At 34.1% G+C, this 23,394-nt stretch overlaps 1 protein-coding gene across 3 annotated transcripts in view; it reads left to right on the forward strand.

Moving 5' to 3' along the window:
- Positions 1-6,224: 6,224 nt before the first annotated feature.
- Positions 6,225-23,394, forward strand: part of LOC123692506 (protein vestigial) — a 41,753-nt gene continuing 24,583 nt past the window's right edge. Inside the window, exons 1-4 of one of the 3 annotated variants that reach the window (XM_045637261.1) lie at positions 6,225-6,378; positions 16,083-16,261; positions 21,422-21,662; positions 22,681-22,842. In XM_045637261.1, the coding sequence (XP_045493217.1) occupies positions 16,154-16,261; positions 21,422-21,662; positions 22,681-22,842 (511 nt within the window). In that variant the 5' untranslated portion in view covers positions 6,225-6,378; positions 16,083-16,153. Of the gene's footprint in view, positions 6,511-16,082; positions 16,262-21,421; positions 21,663-22,680; positions 22,843-23,394 lie in introns of all 3 variants that reach the window. The other 2 variants (XM_045637263.1, XM_045637262.1) reach the window with 2 other exon arrangements.

Raw genomic sequence — 23,394 nt, forward strand, 5'->3', positions numbered from 1 at the left:
AAGTTATAGTGCTTCATGGAAGTACCTACTTATTGTGTTTAAGTAGGTAGGTACCTACCTATTTATATATATAAACTAGCGGTCCGCCCCGGCTTCGCCCGTGGTAACTACATGTTTATGTTTTTTTTTCATAAAAACCATCCTCGTACTTCAAGAAATATTATAAAAAAAGAATTAACAAAATCGGTTCAGTCGTTTTCGAGTTATGCGCTTACCAACACTTTTTGCGATTCATTTTTATATTATAAGATATTTAATGATTTTCCAAAACTGTTGGAACTGCATTGAGATAGTACATCAACATATGGAGTCGACACCGCTTACATCACATAAGTTCCGCTCAACATACGCCATATGGCGTAACTGCACGCTCATTTTTTATTTGTTTTAAAGTGAAACGCATCAAATATGCCTTCGTGTGTGTTACGATATTGCACAAATAATACAAATAATATTACGGAAAAGTGCAAAGGAATAACTTTCATCGATAAGTACCAGATACCTAACTAAGTAGATAATAAACAATATGTTACGGGTTACCTATTTTTAAAACTTAGAGCAAAAAAATGGCGCACAGATTTTGTTCGTGGTGTCTCCTCCATAGTAATTAGTGTTGCCCAAATGCAAGAACAAGACGAGACTTAGCCAGTCTTGGTCTTGGTCTTGCGCCAATACACCTGGTTTTGGTCTTGGTCTTGGTCTTGCGCCAATACACCTGGTCTTGGTCTTGGTCTTGGTCTTGCGCTCTCAGTCTTGGTCTTGGTCTTGGTCTTGCAGCAAGAGTCTTGCAAGTCTTGCAATTACCTATTAGTCTAGGTATTACTATTTATTAAAGTTTACTTTAAATCTTAGAAAAACGTATTACAATTGGAACATTGTGAGCTTGAATTAACATAGCCATGGTAAAGATCAAGCAGATTAATAAATAACTGAAGATTTGATAAGAAATTCGAAAAATCAAAGTCCTAGCTGCAAGACGCAAGAGTCTTGCAGGCTATGTCTTGTTCTTGCTCAAGTCTTGCACGGTCAGTCTTGGTCTTGGTCTTGCAAAAACGCAAGAACAAGACCAAGACTGCAAGACCAAGACTGAATTTGGGCAACACTAATAGTAATATTATCTCAATGTGGAACTGTTATTTTTTTGTAACCTAGGTAGGAACCTACCTACTCTTTGAGTGTTTAAAAAAATATGGAATCATTTTCAAATTAGGACCGCTTTTGAATTCTCACAATACCTACCTACACATAAATAATAATGGGAACTTTAATAGGTATTTTCTATCACCAATATTTAAGTATATTTGTCATCAAGTTGTAGGTATCACCTAATAAATAGGTACCTAGATCTATCTCCACGAAATATTTCTGTTCTCAGATAAACAAAAATTGTTCCCAGGTATGAATTATCAAATTAATGGTAATATAGGTATGTGTAAAATAAGAGATCGATAACCAATAAAACTGTGCTCTGTGCTCTGTGCTCATAAATAGATCTGTCACCAAATAAATCGATTATCGATCCCAGATTGCGACTCCTTTTTATTTGATATTTTGTCACCAATAGATAGGTACAGTACCTACCTACCTAGTAACATTGTACATATTTCGTTCAGATATTACATACTGTTTATATTTTGTGAGGTTCTAAAAACTAGCCTCATCAAATTATGGGGTTCAATAGGTCATTAGTTGTTTGCTTTGTGAAAATAATTATATTATTCAAAATAAAAAAGTTATATTTTGGAATAAACATTGTTCTCTAAGGGATAATAATAAAACAATTGTGTTTTCAGTCAACCTAAGAACTTAATACATCTTTGTAAATAAATTTCTGGACTGTCTGCAGAACTTGGCACGCATTTACCTAGATCTCATATTTTCTTGTTTTGGCAAATTAAGTCAACGATTGAACTCAGCTCCAATTTTTACATATGTTTTTGGTGGGATTTATAACTTAGGCTACCTACTTTAACTTAGGTACCTGATAATATTTCATGAATATTAGGAATATTAGGATTAATAAAAGGAAAAATTCAGTTACGGTCGAAACCGCGGGACGCATCTGCTAGTACCTACCTAGAATAAACCCGTAGGTAGGCTACCTTGCACGGTGCACCCAATTTAACCGTCTAACTATGCGAAAAAGGACGAAATCTTTTTGTTGTGTGTGTACCTACCTATCTAGCTACACATAAAATTATTAAACAATCGTCATCTAATATTGACAGAATTTCGCAGTTTTTGGATTGTACCTAGGTCGGATTAAAATTATTTAAAGTAGATAAGTTGTTAAGGGTAGGTATGCTCTGGATTTTTCATCGAAATAGTTTCAGTAGCTTTTGAGATAGGGGGCAAATATAAAGCATTCACAATGAAATCAGAGTCGAATCGGCTTCTACGTAGATAGGTACCTACGGTAGACCGTAGATACCTACATAGGTAGCTATAGGTGGTTGTTATGTAGTCTGTTTAAGTTAATAACGCTTTAAAGTTCTAGTCACAATTATAGGTAGGCAGGTATTACACTATCTACCTACCTATTACCTAGATAGCTGTACCTATTCACAGACCTAGGTACCTACCTAGTTGTTGTAACTATTTTTAACTTCATAAGAAAAACTGCACAGTGCATAAGGGCCCTTAATAGGTGAACACGGCAAAATGGACTGTTTTCTATGAGCTAGGATACCTAATTGAAAATATTTAAGTTTTTTCGCACTGAAATTTCAGAATGTATTTCAAAACGTACGGTCTATGTGTGATGGGATGACTGTTTCCAAAACACGATTGGAAAAATTTTGCTTGATAAAAAAAAATCCTGAAGTTAGGTACCTAGTACCTACCTACCTCTAAATTATCATACCTATAAATGCTCATTACAACCGTATTTTACGATAATAATTCGTATAAAAAACAAATAGGTACCTACATAGGTATTTAGCAATGACCTATTATACTAGTAGACGCGGCATACGCCAACATCATTACACTAAAAAACAGCGTAATTAATACATACCTACTTACTAACGCATTATCACCAATACAGTTGTTCTCTCTTTCACTCTCATGCACGAGACATAATACATGTCTCACTCATGTACTTCGTAATAACAACTGCCGATTAAAATACAAAAAGAACGTCCAGCCACGACGCTGAATGGTGCGTGACTAAGTGAAACTCGGGCACTTACCTGAGTTTTTTCTTGCCAAAATAGAGAGCGGGTAACGTATCTAGCTCTTTTATATATCATAGGTATTTAGTACATATTTACTTTCTAAATATTTTCATTCAATTTTTGATAAAAAATGTGAATGGCGCTTACGATTTTTAGTTTCGAGCACGTTGATTCCATACTAAACGCGGACCCCCTCACCGCTTAGGTAGGTACCTCAGGCCCGAATAGCTGAATTTTCGCTGACCGCCTAACCCCCCTTAACTAAGCATAAAACGCAAAAATAAGATCGTTCGTATAAAAAATAACAACCTTTGTAAATCTCGGTCTAACAAAAAAAACTAATTCTAAAATCATTAGTCGGGTTACGCCTCATACCTAGCTGTTGTATTGATATATTAAGGGCCGATTTTTCAATGCCCAGATAAACAGTCTAATAACTACCCCTCGAATAGATTTATTCAATTGCTTATCTAACTCATAACGGCTCGCCTATTTTTCAATCGTGATTTATTTGATGAATAACTATCTGACCAAATATTTCCATATTGGCAGCTCTGCTCTGGGAGTGGCGAAACAAACATATTAAATTAGTCAGGTTAGAGCGGGATAGAGTCAACTTGCAATATGTAAACAACCGTCATTATAACTCACGTCAGGAGTGCATTTTAAGTTTATCTTGTGTTCTATGATTGTTGATTATTGTTTTGATTCGAGTAAAGAGTTTTGATTAAATTTGTGTTAAAATGTATATATTTTACGATGGAAACGACATAAAGGCAGCGTCCGGCAAATTTTCAATGGCATGATCATCAGTAGGTACTATCAAAAACATCAATTTCAATATGATTTTAATTGATCATTATTTTATAGAAAGAGGCTTAATTGAAAAAATTCTACGCTCTATGTTATTACATACGAAAATATCCCAAATTTGACGCGTCAGTTGTCAACTCAAACGTCTAATCGTCGAATAGCACGCTATCTGGCCGTTGGAGCAGCAGATAGATTTATTCCTCAAATAACGTAGTTATTCGATAGATAAGTCCTATTCGTCTATTGAAAAATTGAATATTTTGTTAACTGAAGAATAAAGTCTATCTAGCTGTTTATCTGGGCATTGAAAAATCGGCCCTAAGAAGAGCTGGAACGTCAACACATTTACACATTGCACATGTTAGGCCGGGAGATACTGACACAAAATTTCGGGTCATTTGTAACAGGATGGCGGTCTAGAAGGGTCTTAGTACGCAATGACAAAAAGAAAAATGATGGTCAGAACGCTGGTACCGGCGGACTACATCTTTTTTATGGGCTATCGGTAAATTCTAAAATTTTTGTGTTACAAATCGTTTGACTTTCGCTATTTATACGACGAGTTCGACTAACGCCCACGCGACAAGTCCGCCGGTACCAGCGTTCTGACCATCATTTTTCTTTTAGTCATTGCGTAATAAGACCTCTGTAGAACCGCCATTCTGTTACAAATGACCCGAAATTTTGTGTCAGTATCTCCCGGCCTATGTATGTGTCATATTTTGCAATTGTTTATAAATACAGGGTGATGTAATTGGTGTAGTACCTACGAATATCTAAAAATCTATGAAGAATTTTGTGATACAGTACCTAAATGGAAGAATTATAGACTATTTTACAGTATTTAATAAAATCATTTAATTTTTTGTTCATTTTCATTAGAAATGTCAATTTTTCTCACCAAGGTAGAAATTTGGATGATAAGGATCTTGTTAGAAAAATATAAATTTTGACTAAAATCGGCATTTTTTTTTTCAAAAATCAAATTACTAATTAATAATCAGAGTTATCACATTATTAAAAAAAATAATTAGAAAGTTTGGAGAAAGACGCGAGAACATGAGGAAAAATATATTCAATTAGAACCAAAAGTAGATAATTACACTGACTCATTTATAATAACATTATGAAATTCCGACGGCGAGTTCTTCGAGCGATGAAAGTTTCAGTGAAGTAGAAGATTACGATTAGGTATGATTAAGTAGATTCTTCTTCTTCTCTTTAGATACTGCTCTCTGAATTGGTGGTAAATGTTAAAACTGTTAAACTGCTAAGACGATTCAAAAGTGCTTCTAGAAGAAGTCTAATTGTATAAATGTTTGAGTTTGAGTTTAAAACCAATAGTGTGAAAATTATACAATAAACATGTAACACATATTTGTCAGCGCGTATTGGTAGGTATTACGTACTTTCTACAAATATAATATTTCTTAGATATCTTTACTCGACTAAAGTCAGGACAAGACTGCTCCGCAACTGCAGAAGACGTCCGTTATTTAAATCATTATTGTCCGTATATACATAGTAGTCTTTGATCATTATCAAAACAACCATCCGTGTGTTGGGAGTGAGCGCACGTGTTATTTGTATTGTTTTTATGACCTGAAATTTAATTATTATTTGATAATTGAATGATTATTAATACTTTTATCCAATTGATTATTATTAGAATAAATAATTAACTTCATCAATTGATTTACTTATAAAGTATAATTTTACAGGTAAATTATGAGAGCTTTCATAATTATATTTGCATAATATATTTATCTACAACACACCCATTTTACAATTCAAGTCTAAAATGAAACTAGAGTCGCATTTATTTTTGAACATACTGTACCTAAGTGAAATTGCATAAGTGTGAGTACTGTGAACATGCCAGCTTTCCCTAATTGACCGATAGGTAGGTATTGTGGCTGTATTGTTCAAGAATATAAAAGTCAACAGATGACGGCATTCATAAAACATTATCCAGCGTTACAATCGTCTTTCATTGAGGGCAATTCGGAATTTATTACATTTAGACGCAAATGGCCAATTATACTATCCGTCATCAAACGGCGGCAGAGGTCCGATAAACGCGCGACAAAAAGCGCGCGATGTTATCGAGAGGGGTGCGGGGCGTGCGGTGCGGGGGGCGGGGAGGGCGCGGGGCGGGGCGAGCGGTGGGCCGGCCTGGCCAATGCGCGCCGCCGCCTCGCCTCTCCCCGCCGCGCCAGTATCGCGCGGCGCGCCGCCTTGAACGCATTCTTCGCGTGAATGCTCCGTGCTTCGCGAGCCGAACGACACCGCGCGTGTTACAGTGCCCTCCGACCGTTGACCGCTGACCCCCAGTGCAGTGTAGTGAGTGATACTTGTGATACTGAGTGACCGTAACACAGATACGAAGGTAATTACACGTGCGAGTCGCTATAGCGGCCCGCTCGAGATCCTATCGGCCGTGAATAATAACATGCCGAAAATATAAATCAGCGCCTATCGGATTCTTATCGGAATTTATAAGTTGTATGAGCAGGTATCGGTAAGTCTTGTGCAGAGGTTTAACGACATTTAAATTTATACTTCTCTAACAAATTGTATATCAAACGTAAATAAACTAAAAAGACAGCTGTTGGAACTTGGAATTCTTTTTTATTGATTGGTCTGGGTTTTACCAAGTTTGGCGCCTACTTGCAACATACATACCTACGTGATTCACAGAAAGCATAGATATCAGCTATAAATAAATAAAAAGATTTTGTGTTATTCATGTAAACTCAATAAGTTGATTAGGACCTAGGTAGGTAAACACCGAAAATCCCAAATCATTGTTATTATGTATGGTAGTAGTGTCCATTTATTTAAATTTGTATCATACTTGGTGAGTACTAAGTACCTAGCTAGGTAGGTACCTATTTTCCATTTTTTTAATAGGTATCTACTCATAAATTGACTATAAACTTCATGTTGTTCCTTTAAAACGCACAAAGTTTATTTAGCGCTATTACAGTATTACATGATATTAGGAAAATATTTCCTAATACCTAGGTAGGTACTGACTACTGTGGCTCTGTCGTTTTAATTTATAGGTTTCAATTCATAGGTACTTAATATAAATAATAAATTATAGTAATTGAATAGGTAGGTAGGTATGTAACCTATCTGCTAGGTTGAATGATTTAGGTTTACTTTCGATTGTTAGAAGGGTTTTCATTAGGTAGGTAAAGTACATAATATTTTGGTAGGTAGGTAGGATGTAGATACATGTGGGCATCTCTGAAAGATTTTCCCTCTTAAAAAAATGTATGTAAATAACTAGGTACATAGTTAGTAGGTATGTAGTACATACCTACTACCTTTCCGCCCGCGGCTTCGCTCGCGTGGTGAAAGAACTCAAGGAGATGCCTACAACTGCGATGATTTGCCGTCGCGCTGTGCAAAGCTAGGAACATATACCTAGGTACCTAGATAATATTATTATAAGCCTCAAGGCTCAAAACTTCCTCACTCCGTTACGAACTAAAAGAAGGACAAACAAACACAGTTTCTTACTAGGTATGTAATATATCCATTTTATACTAAGGATTAATCTAAAATGGTACCTAACTAACAGTAATTAAAGTTCAATTCCAGAAACGTGGAAACTAGGTAGGTACCTTCAAGGCTTTTAATGACTTTTAATGACTTGACGTAAAGGGCATTATTAATTAAATAAATTACCTATAGAAATTATTTCGCACAAAAAAGGTCAGTGACTTCCTTAACAGTCTAGTGTTAGATCTGTTTCAAATAACCAAGTGTCGTTTCTATATATTAGGATATCTATATCAATCTGGATATCTCAATAATATCTACCTATCTAGATTTAGGCATATAGGTACCTGGTGCCCAGTATTATGGCTGTTCAATTTATTATCAGTAAAACTAAATTGCATTATTTTTTGAATAAAAGTAAATACTTATAACGAGCGCATGGTTTAAAAATATTATTATTTATATACATATAGTTAGGTACCTACCTACTTACTATAAACACGAAAGTTTACAAAAATGTAGGTATGGCTTTTTGTTGCCTTTTCTTCGGCTCATGTCATTTGGTTGGTACTACAGATAGCTACTTACATAATAAACATAAATAGCGAAAATATAGGTATTAAATCGGGTAAAATCATAACAACGCTTAAAGTGCTAATTAAAGAATAATTACCTAGGTAGGTACCTACATGAGAAGCAAAGTAAATAGGTATTTTAATTATAAAGTATTCTATGTTATACCACAGAATAGTTAATACCTACCTACAGGTAGTTATACCTACCTACCATTTAAGTCTGCTAACCGTAATTGAGATAAACGATCTTCTAATTCTTATGCAAATCTAATCTTTATAATAATTACATGAATTATACAATTAAATTCTATTAGTTAAAAGTATTTAGGTAGGTATTAGCTTTTAGCTTGTCAGAAATGTTTCAGATAAATCTAGTAATTATAGCATTAATTCAAATTTTGATCCGAATAATCCAACTTTATTGAAAGAGGAAGGAAAGACGACTTCATTGACTAGATTTTAAAGTATTTCTGTAGCATAAAATAATCATAATCACAGATGAGAGAACATTAAATAATTTTGAAATTAATTATTTAGTTTAGTAGGTACGTACTAGAGATGCGCCGAATAGTGGTTTCACCGAATAACCGAATACCGAATACTATTCGGTTAGAACCTTACCGAACCGAATATTCGGCCGAATTATTCGGTTCAATGTTTTGACGTGTTTTGATGCGTAAACCGGTTCTAACGGGTCGCAAGTAGCTGCCGGCTCGGTGCCGAGCGAGCCTTACCTCACCGCCCGCCACCAAATAACAAAGCAAAACCTTTAATATTAAATGTTTGAAATAGTCATATTTCATACTAAATGTATGGGAGCGTTTCATGTAACATTTTTGGATATTTCTCGTTTTATTTTTAAAAAATTATTATTGTCATTTTACTCATTAGGTATAGTACTTTCAATATGAGTTTAAGGTTTTTTGATATCTGTTATAGTTACGCGTTATAGTATCGCCTGTGCACACTTAACGATTACACCCTGTATACCTTAGGTTCAAACATTCCTCATAGGATTTCTTTGACTTGTGTATACTGTATAGTATGACATAAATCATTCATAATATGAAGTTATTTATTTAGTTCTATAGCCAAGAAAGTAGAAATACTCATACCGAATATATTCGGCACCTAAACCGAATAATTCGGCCGAATACGAATAGTAAAAAAGATGCCGAATATGCCGAATACCGAATATGTATTCGGTATTCGGCGCATCCCTAGTACGTACCATCATATTATTTTAATAATTAATACATACTTATATAAAAAATATCACAATAGGTAGGTACCTAATAGGTATCTTAGCTGCATGTCGATGCTTCCGCTATTTTATGCTAAAATTAATCATAGGTACCTAGATAACTTATAAGTTAACGGTAACTATACCTATCTACCGTTTCACGTCTTTATGTAGTTTTCTTATTGTTTTATATTTAGGTAGTATCTACCTAACCGCCAAAAAGGACGAAGTTCTCAATCCGACTCTATTTTATTTGATAAAAAATAAATTGAAAATATCTTATATTTTTTTCAAATCCAGGTTCCAATTGTATAAACTTATCTTAATATAGGTACTAATATGTACTTAATAACTTATCATTACTGTATGTGTAACTTCATAAAGTCGAATAATGGAGAGGGGATAACTTCGGTTGTAACTTTCCTTCAGATTAATTAATGAAAATCCACATGTAAGCTATTAAATAAATTATTGTTATGGTAGGTTAGGCGTTTTTCTGTATTATGACGGAGCTATGTTTAATAAGTATTGTTTTATCTTTCAGCTCTATGATTGCTCGTATCGTTATGTCAGTTATCTATACTTAAAAACTGAAAAAAAAATCTGTATGCTTGTACAGGCAGCTCTAATTGAGCACTAAATTATTAGCTGATGTGTCCCTCGCTCCAACTGTTTCACAGCGCGGTCACTGCTAGCTTAATGAAAAGTTAGCAGTGTTCTCATTTTTAGTCCCCCTATCACAGCACCAAATATCTGTTATCAGCACTAAAATAGCACTAAATTTTGAGATATAGTTAATACGAGTGATTCTGCCGACTTGACCTTTCTAGCTTAACAGACGTGCATAATTCAATGCAACTTGAACTGGATCGACTAAGCGCCATATTGTGACGAGCTTTTTATTCAAAACTAAAAAAAATATATATTTTTTTTAATTTGACTGGTCAGGCAAAATAAAACAGGCTTTTTAGGTTAAGCGTTTTTGAAGTTATACTTCTTTTGGCGCGATGGAGAAAAATGATGAGAGTGAATTTTTACGATGCGCGCGCACACCGACACCTAAATTTAACAGTATGAAGTTAGTTCTAGGTGGTATGAAAATTGATAACTATGTTTAAGTTGTATATTCTAGTATTTTTTCCATACGCCAAAGAAGTATAACTTCTAACGCGTGTATCTACATAAGTACACACACTCTTTTTTTTTAAATATCATTAAAACACATAAAGGTCATTGCTGTTCCTGTTCTTAGATCGCATAAATGTTTTTTGCTAATTTATCTGTCAATCAAAATTTATCTGGATTCGTCCAACTTCTTTCTTTCTTTGTACGTACTATACCTAATCTCGGAAACTATACTGATCCGGTTTGAAAAATTATTTCGGTGTTAGATAGCCCATTTATCGAGGAAGGCACCCAATAGCCTTCGACGATAAATGGTATATAATATTATCATCTCGCTTAAACCAACAGGAACGGAGCACTGCGGGTAAAACCGCAGAGCACAGCTAGTACCTACTTAGGTACGTTAATTCGTACTTATGTTTCGTTAGAGTATCCAACCTAAATCTGCTTTGATCATTAGCAACTAATACCTAGGTACATGTAACATAAAGCTACTGTTTGTCAACACTGTCCGTTTGTACCGCGATGACTTGCTTCGACTGGAACCAGTTTAAATAACTCGCTTCCCAGTTACAAGCCTGTAGAAAACCTTATTTACTGCACGCTTGTGTGAATTAAATAAACATATTGAGATAATAAATTGTTAGTTTAAAATGGTAGTTTTTTGTTATGTATTAAAGTTTCCTGAAACTATACTTTCATGATAATACCTACGATGAATTGTAATCGGTGAAAATGTATCAACGCTTTTAAGTTATAAATAACAATACTTACCTCAATAGTAAATATACATATGTAAGAAAATGTAATGAGTTTTCAGTCAATTATTAATTCAATGAAGGGTTGAAAATGCTAAGAGCTGGAAATGAGTAGTTTGATTTCAATAAATTACCTACTCATTATAATAATTACTAGGTACATAATATAAATCAAAGTCGCTTTCTCTGTCCCTATATCCCTATTTAGGTATGCTAGTATCTATGTTCAAAACGACGGATTTTGACGGCTGAATAGTGAATACAAAACTACCTATATAGATTACTAGCTTTCCGCCTGCGGCTTCGCCCGCGTTTTCAAAGAAAAACCCGCATAGTTCCCGTTCCCGTGGGATTTCCGGGATAAAACCTAGCCTATGTTACTCGTGGATAATGTAGCTTTCGAATGGTGAAAGATTTTTAAAATCGGTCCAGTAGTTTATGAGCCAATCCGTTACAATCAAACAAACAAACAAAGTTTTCCTCTTTATAATATTAGTGTAGATAATATGATAATCATGTTTAAATAACACTACAGTGCTGGGATATTATTGACGCGGGTTTCTGAAGGGTATAATTGGATGTACTTGCTTTCTAATTTTGTAGACAACATTAAGAGCTATAAAGTATAACAATCGTATACTAGTTAGATATTTAATGACATTTATAATCACATCTTTGCAAATCATTCATTTGATGCCATTAATTTTCGAATCGTAAAAATAGTTTTTCGAAGATCAGTCTCATAAAATGTTAATGCATAATATTTCGACTTTGATTGTTTTCGGTTGCACAAAATTTAGTGTCAACCATATTATAAGTGCGTATTAAATTTTTACGAGTCAACTGAAAAACACGCATGTCCTCCAGACCATAAAACCTTCCATAAAGCTTTATAAAGACCCAAAATAAATATTGACTTTAATAAATTATTTTTAACAAATAAAAGGTTTTATATTAAACACCGACTTCGCCTTTATTTTACTTTTGCCTACCTAGGTAAAAAATTTAAGATTATGTTTTTCTATTACCTTGAAATTACCTTTTCCAAAATTAGGAATAACACATAGGTAGATACGGTCTATAGATAAAAAATATTTTACATACCTAGGTACCTACCAATATCGATATGTAGGTACGGTCTGCGGTCGAATTTAGAAGTCTCAACAAACACTCATCCATTTTTTTAAGTTGGTTATAATATTATATAAGCCTTATACATAATTTGACACAGATTTATAGACCGTATGTTAACATCGCGATGCATGCTGTGAAACACAGATAAGGGGCCGTATTATTACCTCTTGTTTCCAGACAGTTTACGCCGTGAATTCAACTGACTGGCAAATTCATATTTTTATGATTGCAATAACCAGCCATGGTTAATTATGGTATCTATTCGGCGTAAACTCACTGGGAACTAGAGGTCGGCCCGGCCCCAGTGGTAAGAATTAGAAGGTCGAACTTTGACTACCGGGTGGATCTACTTTTATTTAATTAATTTAAAAATGTATATTCTATATGTGCTTGTTTATCAAATAATTTCGTTTTATTTTAAAATTTGCACGGGGATTTATTACCTAGGTATATGGGGAATATTCAATTAGAATTTCGCTTTTGAATATACCTACCTAGTCAAAATATCTACAGAAAAAACAAATTTTTACTATTCTCCTCAAAAGTTTAAATTTAGTCCGATTTTTAACAGATTCGAATGTATAAATTGAAAAATAATAGGTACCTATTAATTAACCGACTTCAAAAAAAAGGAGGAGGTTATCAATTCGGCCGGTATATTTTTTTTTTTTTTTTTATGTATGTACACCGATTACTCCGAGGTTTCTGAACCGATTTACGTGATTCTTTTTTTGTTCGATGCGGGATGGTGTCGAATTGGTCCCATAAAAATTTTATTCGGATAGGCCCAGTAGTTTTTATTTTATGAGCATTTTTGTCTGTAGGTATTTGTAAATTTTGCAAGTGCAAGTTTGAAGTCGGTTGTTTTTAACGCAGTTATCACTTGTCGATTTTAAGATAAAGTAGAGTTGACACGGTTTTCAACGAACGGCGCGGGCGCTCCCTATATTCGAGATGATGACTGAAATTATAAAATTCCAGCCCATTCCATTTTACAAATCTATACTAATGTTAGAAAGCTGAAGATGTTTAAACGCGCTAATCTCAGGAACTGGGACGATTTGAAAAATTATTTCGATGTTAGATTAGATAGCCCATTTATCGAGGAAGGCTATATAAGAGCGATTCAATAAAGAAACGAATCTTCAATGGCGGCCAAAGCCGACACTGACATATAGTAGGGTCAGCAAAAAAAGAAAATAAAAATATCGTAAATGGATAATTATTTCAAATTGTTTGTTGATAAACTTCTTTGTTATGGTATTTGTGTATTTATATGAATTATCATATTTACGTATACATAATGCAACAAAATCCTCATAATACTTGTAATTAGCCCATAAAACTGAACTACTTTTCCCAAAGAACATATTTTGTAAAATTCCAATAAAACATTACCTACCTACTTACTATCGCAAATATATAATTGTCATTGTAAATCTTTATATGTAAAAATGAATCGCAGAATGTGTTGAACCGATTTCGATAATTCTTTTTTTATTATATTTCTTGAAGTACGAGGATGGATCTTATGTAGAGAAAACGTAAACATGTACCACGGGCGAAGCCGGGGCGGACCGCTAGTTTATAATAAAAACTATTAAAGGGATAATCAAATACATTTCAGTTAATTTACTTTTCCCTATTTTTTTTACATGCCGTACGGCCGTGTGTGAGCGAGAGGGAATGATAAGCGCTGCGTTACATTATTTTATCATCACGCTAAGACTAACAAGAGCGCCGAGACGAATGTCAAAACGCCAAGGAATAGAATACGCTATCGATAGAAATTGACATAAGCGTACGATGTTTTGCCTAAGGATTCGGTCACCCTACCAACGACAATGACGACCACGAACAAAATTTTCAACCAGTCGCAATTAAATAAAATTGTGCAAAACATAATTAAAATGACATTTAAGAATTTCCTGTCGTATTGGTGTTTGGAAACATTTTTTTTGAGATCAATGAATAAACAAACAGGTTTTTCATAGAAACGGTGGCTCCTAGAAAAAAATGTATTTAACATTTTTTATAGATAATTAGATGATCTACAATTTTGGTTCAGGTGATTCAAGTATGATAAACTTATCGTCTCAGCGAAAATCGCAAAAAAACCCTATTTTTTATTAATTGACCTCGAAATTTTTTATTTCCGAGTACTAGAATGACGAGAGATTTAAATATTGATTTTGAACAAATTTCGGCAAGATTGGAATTTTGGTCGTGGTCGTCTTCGTCGTTGGTAGTGTGACCGAACCATTACCAAAATGTCATGAGCTTATGTCAATAATTAGCGTTAGCAGTTTCTATTCCATGGCGTTACGTACGTTTGTCTAAAGGCCAAGAGCGGAGCACTGCGGGGAAAACCTCGGGGCACAGCTAGTAATTACAAATAATAAAAGATCCTTCTCCTTTTGATTTCCTCCTTTCCCTATTGTATTCTCAACTAAAATGACTAACATAATAACATTATGTATACTAATATCATAGTTAGTATAAATGCTAATATTATGAAGTGTAAAATATCTTGGTTCATTTGTAACAAAAAAATTAACTACTGAATCAATATCATCAGAAAGCTTCATTACTTCTTCCTACTAGCCTAGGTATATTTTTATTTCTCATCTACCATAAATATGCAAATCAATTGAGCACTTGAGATATCTGTATACAACAAATTTACTTTTGTAATTTAAGCCTATACTTATAAGTTATAATAATAGCCTGCCTAGGTAAAATCCAATTTTTTAGGAAGTTCCCACTTAACCGATTTCCCTATTTTATCCATTTATTCTCTAGGGAGTTTATTTGTCTCTAAGTATTATAAATTGTATAAATCTCTAAGTATAAGCTATAAACACCAATGAAAATTGAAAACACCGTTTTTTTGAGATAGTTCAAACATGCTAATTTTACCTACATGTGTATCTTTTAACTTTTTAAATGCATAAGGTATATTTTGAAAATCTTGTTATCACAATTTTAAATTGACAAAGACGTACCTAGTAGGTACCTACATATTGTATGGTCAATTGTGAATCGAACTCTCTTCTTGCAATTTAAGTTTTAACGTTCTCCGTATCATCATAATCATGTCATCGTAATTTAAACGTGTAGGTACCTACTTACCAACTTACTAAATACATATCTAATACCTATTAAAAATAATATAAAATGCACATGATTTTAATAAACCAAGTGTAGAGTTTCTTGCCGGCTCTTCTCTGTGTCACAAAATAATAACTAGTAGCTAGCTATCTGTGTTAAAAATATAAAGAATCAAAAGTGCTAGGTATATACCTACATATACCTATACAGGGTGTCCCACTGTTGGTAAACTAAGCTCAAAGGAGCTTATAGTTTTGCATACGCTGAGCACCTACAAATTCTTATACCTAAAATTCCAGACGCAGTTTTTTTTAAAAAAGATGAATTCTTAAAACTCTATGTGTACACTCATAACAAGCAACCCGCCTAGCTTTGTTAACAGCACGTGACCTGTCGTTTAAGATTATATTTTCATAGACAAAATGCTCACATTAGTGAGGCGGTATTTGCGCGAAGCTAGAAGAGAAAACATGGATTTTCAGGAAAAATGTAGCAAACATTTTTTGATGTAATTTTGTTGTATTTTTTACGTGATCAGTGTATGCAAAACTACAAGTCCCTTCGCGCTTAGTACCAATAGTGGGACACCCTGTATAATATGTTACCCTGGTACTAATCCACGTCCCGTCCACAGCGTCCAGGCGGGCACGAGCGGAGCGGTGCGCGCGGTAGGGCGGGGGGCATGGGGCGCGCGCGGCGGCCGGGATGGCGGTGAGCTGCCCCGAGGTGATGTACGGAGCCTACTACCCCTACCTGTACGGCCGCGGCGCCGCCAGATCCTTCCACCACGCGCCGCACTTTCAGTACGATCGGGTGAGTTGCCTCAGCTACGTCATAAGCAATCATATATTATGGTAAACTAACTGTTCAAATACTGTCAAGCAAATGATAAAATGATATTGTTACACCTATCTATTGTATCCTATCTTGGCATATTGTACCATTGTCCATGTGTCTTCAAGTTTTAAATTTGAGAAAAAGATCTACCACACAAACAAATGAATCTACCCACCTAAAAGATAAAATCTCACTTAGGTAGGTACCTAGTTCAAAAGTTTAAATATTACATGGACCAATGTAAAAGTATGGAAATGCAACGTTCTCTAATAGTTTTCTAATAATCTTTCTCCAGAGGCGTTTGCTACTATTAAAAGTATTATGTTACCAAAGTCAGGAAAATTAACTGTAAAGAAATGCCTGTTGAACGAAAAAAAATCCAACGACTGAAGAATGTTCGAATGTTACATCTGCATGCTGCAGTTATTATCTTTTCGTTACTCAAATTACTGAAAATATTTCACAACAACATCTTATCACACTTGTCGATATTTCGTTACAAATGTAACCAACACACAGAAACATCTTAATCGATCCGCATATTTTATTAACGTTTAACAAAATTCCGTAAATACCGTTACATTACCAAGTGTTGTATCGCGCGTAGTGGAAACAATTAAGAAATTTATACCTTCATACTAAAACACGCGAATTCCGACCGTGATATACTGATCGTGTGTAACTATGTGTTTAAATGTATTGATGGTCTGACTTGGAGACAAAACGTTAAATAGCACATGTAAACGCGCAAACAATTCTATATTTGCATAATAATTTGCATATGTGATACATCACTACTGCGTGTACGAGAACTGTTTTATAAATCTATGTAATGTTAAAATAGACCATTTTATGATTTTATACAAAGTATGTTGAGCCCTAATTAAGTTACGGAGATTGAAGTGATAATGTTACAATTTTTATCTAGATCAGTTTTAAATAAGATAAATGATATGAATGTGTAGTATGTATATTATATTTTATTATTATTAAGGCCCAATTGTGTGCTAGGAGCAATTAAACCGAATTAATGTACGAATATAAACTTGTTATCTAACCGTGTTTCGAAATTTGAACATTTAAATAAAAAAAAATACATCTTTAAATTTTCCTTGTCTAGTTTTTTTTACATGTACCTTCCTACTTAAATAAATTTAAGTTTATAAAAAGTGTAAATTAAAACTAATTCGCAATTGAAATGCGTAGGTAATAATAGTTGTTAGTTAATTATCTATTGTACAGATTTTATAGTATATTGTTTAGATTTTATAGCTTGTCAACAGTCAAGCATGCATGATCGCATGATGCAACCAGGCTGTTCTGGGTGCAATGAAAAAGACTAATCTAAACCATCTCAATATACAAGTTACTATTGTTATCTATACTGAGTATTATAAAGCTGAAGAGTTTGTTCGTTTGTTTAAACGCACTAATCTCAGGAACTATTGGTCCGATTTGAAAAATTATTTCGGTGTTAGATAGCCCATTTATCGAGGAAGGCTAGTAGGAGGAAGGTATAAGCTATATACCATTACACTAAGAGCGGAGCCACGCGGGTGAAACCGCGAAGCGCAGCTAGTAACAAATATGTTGACCATCTACATTACATGTTACTAGATTAACCAACAATTTAAAAACTATATTATCATCACGTTAAAAACGTAAATACCTGAATATTATCATTCTATCAAATAACTACAAGAAAGTGAAAACTAGGTGAGCGGGGTCGCACCTTTGAGACATAAAGATAACAGCTCATTAACTGTGATATTTGATACCGAGATCTGGCGATAACCGGCCAGCTGCTAGCGCTAGTAAATATGTATTAGTTTTATTGCTGTACTAACTACCCGCTATGGGTTTGCTCGTTCTAATAAGGAACTTGGAATAAAGTTAAAAAAAATCTTATGATGAATGAACCCATTGGTAATTTTCATAATCATATGAAAACCTGTTGCAATTTGGAATTATTAAACTATAAAACTGTTTAGATTTTTGACTTACCCACTTGGATGACTACTGTGCTGACGCACGAAAAAAAACTATAGTGAGCCCTATTAAAATTTTCATTATATTTTGTTCCTAATTGATAACCCGAAGGTATACAATATACATCCAACTTGTAGTGATGTAGCATTCTAATTTACATAATCTTACGATTAATAATTTAACAATAAATTTAGATTTAAAATATGTTTGATTAAAATTGAATGCAGGTTAATGTGCAGGTAATTTAATCTTGGCGCCAACAAGTGGCGGCGAATCAACGGAGATTTCTTGTGTTTGTGTCATATAATTAATTAATTAATTATTAGATAAATTCTATGTTGTAAAAGTGTTCATTTATTATGCATATTATTAATTAATTCTTAACTTGTTCATTATGTGATGTTGAATCATTTGATGCTAACGGTGTATTATTATAATATATTATTAACAGTAACTATTTTAAACGTTTTCATGGCAATTGGCAACCCTATTGTAATAAAAGCAATTTCCGAATATTGTCTCATAGAATGGTTAAAATTAATTGTATTCTTACTGCAATGATACAGTAGGTACCTACCTTCTAAAAAAGCATATAATTGTTTATTTATAAAAGCTTTTAAATTGTAAAATTGCAATAATTATGTAATAATGGCATAACGACATGAATTATCCATGTTTAAATAAATACTGCATTGCATCTACAATTACATGGAATGGTTGATTTTATTCAACAGTAAGGTTCTCTTGAGAAATCAAAGAAGTTGTTAACTTGTCACTATTTATTAATATTTTATGAAGATGACGGTCCTTGGATGTAGGGTTGACAAAAATATATATTTTATTATTATTTTGCATTGCATGCTAATGCGTCTTTATTTCTCTATTGATAAATAAAATAGTTACCGTTAATCGTTATAAAACTATAGAAGAGAATTAATGTTCTTATAGCTAAACGAGAAAAAGTAAAGATTTACGCGTGAAATATAATAGGTAGAATACTAGATACCTACCTAGTCCATACTCAAATAAACCACACCTACCACATAAAAAAAAACTAATTGAACAAATTAACTCAGGTAAGTGATATCTTTCAATCACAGAAAACTTTATAAAAATAATGGAATTCGGTTTTAATAAAATTAGTCTTTAGTCCCCATATCTATCCACTGATTACATTAACTATCAGTTTTTATGGTCAAGTGGCAACCCTAAAATCAAGTGACACTAGAATGTGTATCGATATGTGATTGAGGAAACCGTGACTTCTTGTGGTCTTTTCGCTTGCGCAACTGTTCCTTGACAATGTAATACAATGTGAATAGACGTTTTACATAGTGTGGTTCGTTTCTCAGGTTTTAATAGACCACAAATAACTTAAGTGAAAAATCGAAGCACTTTGATATTCTGCAATGATTTATGATTTCCAGTGAACATCACATTAACCTACAGCTGTTAATTTTTTAAACCAAAAGAAAACTAGGTGCTATCGTCTGTTGTTACGGATAAATTCCACGATATTCCACGTTAATAATATCGTGTAGATGTATCAAAAAGTGGGTAATAATAATAAGGAATATAATTATTTTACGCACATCTTTTCTTAAGTTTTTGCTGAATATCAATATCTTATTTTAGTGGAGGTACATTAATAGCTCTATCTATTAATATTGCTTTAAAAAAATAGCAATATCCACTAAGCGTATATAATATGAATTCATGAATTACATAAGTCGTGGGAATTCAATCAGTAGGTACGCGTATTTATTTTTTTCCTACTAAGTGCTGATTGCGCGTCATTTATATGTGCGTTTGTAATTTTTTTCCAAGATAAATTAATAACTGCATAAAAACAAGTTCATAAAAACATTGCCTTAAATGTATTTAAGTAGCTATAATTTTTAAACTGGTTACTACGCGTGATATTGTTTGCATTTAACTGGAGTCTTGCTCAAGATTTTATCTCCATTTTAGATCGTTCCTCTTTTTAAGATAAACTTTTAATTAACATCGTTCTATGTATTAAAATAAATACTAAATTATAACAATTTTAGTTTCAGTATAGTATGCATAAATATAAGTAAGCTTCCCCTCTTCGAGATTTTCCAAAATAATTGTAAGATTTTTTTTTCAATTTCCGCTTCTGTTTATGTTAGTCTAATCGTTTATGTATTGTATTAAGAAATTATTATTAAACTTGTTTGTTTACAATTTGCTGTGAATCACAATAAATCATTTTCAATTTGAATTTGAACACAATTCGTAAAACAACACTACATCGCGTCAAATGAAAACCGAGCGAACAACCCATAAATACATGCAACATCATCGAACAAAAAGAACACGACAATATTGTAATTCACTAATTGAATTAGTAAGTACTTACATTACCCGTTGATTAGCGCAGTTCTCAGGGATTATTCCACTCATTGTTGTTTTTGCATCCAACTGCATTAATCTCATTGAATAATAAATATTACGACGAAATTACAAATTGCAAACCGCCTCCCAATAAACAGTTTTGTAATTTATAAACATTATTGTAATTTATAAACAATATTGTAATTTATAAATAAGAAAGATCGCGTTTGTGTTGTCGCTCAATTATTGATAGTAGAATAAGATATTAATTAATTGACAAAAACAAAATATTCAACTTATAACAAGAAACGTTGGAAACACCAAAGTACATAATAATTACGATGGAAATAGGGTGTTTTAATGTAATTGTGAAGAACAGGGTAATTTCAATTCCTAATGAGTAATGACAAATGGAATGGAGCTGGGGATTGTTTTTATTAATATTGATGTTATTAGAAATAGCTTTATGTATTTCTTAGATTGTTATAGGAAATCTTAGATTCTTTCTAGATTCAAAGTTCTTTCGTTCTTCGATTGCTTAACCTGAAATTGCATGGTTATTAAAATTTATATGAACTGTCCTGTCTACTAGTTGTTCCAAACAGACCAGGGAGGTATAAGTTTACCATTATATGAAAAGGTTTTATGTAAAGAAATTACCATTGTATGAAAAGTCGCCCTGAATATACCCACAATAGCATAAGATTTCTCAATTTAACATTGTAACAAAACGTCTGTTCGGTGTAAAGACCATCCTACAACGTCAACTAAATGTGTTATCCTCCCCAGTTGAACGTGCAAAGCGCGAGCAATGAGTACAGCGCGGTGGGCGGCGCGGCGCTCAGCTCGGGCTCGGCATCGTCCGGCGCGCAGTCGCCCGGCTCCCCGCCGCACGCGCACGGGTTGCCGCATCATGCGCATGGGGTCCCGCACCATGCACATCATGCGCACGCGCACGCACCCCACCACTCGCCCCGGTTGCGGACCAAGGAGGAGGACCTGTCCGCGCATGGACGGACCAGTGCTGATGGTAAGCTGTCCATGTATTGTATAAATTGTTGCAGAAACTATACGTCTTATTGACCTGAAGAAGAGCTCTGCGTATTGAAACAGTTATTACTTATTTAAAAAGTGTGTTATGGCTCATTTGTTGACGAAACCGTTTTCTCATACCAACTCAAATTGGCGACATTGCCAAACGGCAACGTCGCCAATTTGAGTAACTTCTTAAACTGCTGCGTCATGGAGCATGAGCCATTGAAGATATTAGTGTTGACATAACTCGATAAAGTCAAGTCAGAAGTGAAACTTTCCTTTTCGAATGGTATTGTAATTTGAAGTTGTTTGTGGAAAATACATTTCTGTAAAATGTTCCATAATGTATTTTTCGTTCAAATAAATGTTGTAATAAGTTACATCGTAATTCACTCATAGGTATATAAAACGCAGAAAAAGAAGCTATTCAAATGTCATGTTGTTTTGAGTATAAAAAGTATTTTATTTATATTCTGTACTAGCATGATGTGTCATGCTTGTTAAGATATTGTTATACATGTTAGGTAGCGTGGAGTGTCCCTATAAATAAAACAGAAAAAGTAGAATAAATTTGCCTTCCTACTGAAGTAACAGTCTAGCCTAGCGGTGTGCTAGCGGTTCAATTTCTTCTTTGCCACAACGCGTCGTGCTCACATAGCCGGTCTGTTACGGCATGAATTTAGCTATGTGCTCTTTCTATGATTGGCACAATTATCTTTTCATAAGAACCATTACACAAATTTCGCGATGTGGATCTTTTTAATGATCACGACACGTTGTGAGCTATTTTTATGAACCATAGGGTTGACTTGGGTTTGACTGCGTTCTCGCCTGCTGGTAAGCCATGTGGTCTACTTTACACTAATTCTTCTTTCGATAAGTTAGCTACTATTATGTATTCTGTGACGGTATTAAAGCATATCATATGTATTCTATATAGCATTTGTTATGTTTCGCTCTATGTATATTCTTATGTGTTATAATTATGAAGTATAAATGTGAATGTTGCGCAGGCGGCGGCTCGTCCGAGTCGGAGGGCGAGTGCGGCGCGGGCGGGCGGGCGCGCGCGCAGTACGTCAGCGCGAACTGCGTCGTGTTCACGCACTACTCGGGCGACGTGGCCGCCGTTGTGGACGAGCACTTCGCCAGGGCGCTGTCCATTGACAAGCCGAAGGGTGAGTGCTGTTACAGGCTGGCAATCGTGATTCCTTCGTTCGTGCCTTTCAGGACGTCCACTGCTGGAGATATAGTTAGAGATCCCACAGCAGGATTAGTGTGTTCATAGATTTTATTGCTAAAACCAAAATTTTATGTATATTTATAATTAGGAGAATATATATATCGACTAGTTTGCCAGTCAAAATTTGACCGCAAGCATTTTTAATTAAATTAAAGGACAATGAGTAATGGTGGGCCCACCTCTCAATAGAAGTGAGAAACTCATGAATGAATTGGTATTTTTATACCGAATAAAACTTAGTATTACATCAAAGGTTAAAAGTCAGTACTTTCGGAGTTATACTGTCATAAAAGTGATCCCAATCCCTGCAATTAATTATCGTAGTTTACTTCAATATATTACCGAATAGTGTTAGAACCGTATTTCATGTAAATTATTAATTACCGTAATAATTATATTATAATTTACCGTATTAATTGATCGAAACCAAGTTGGAAGAAACGCGATAACACAATATTATTGTACTGCTTGACCGGACGGCAAACTG

Source organism: Colias croceus, chromosome 6 (genome assembly GCF_905220415.1).
Source record: "Colias croceus chromosome 6, ilColCroc2.1".
Classification (NCBI taxonomy): Eukaryota; Metazoa; Arthropoda; class Insecta; order Lepidoptera; family Pieridae; genus Colias; species Colias croceus.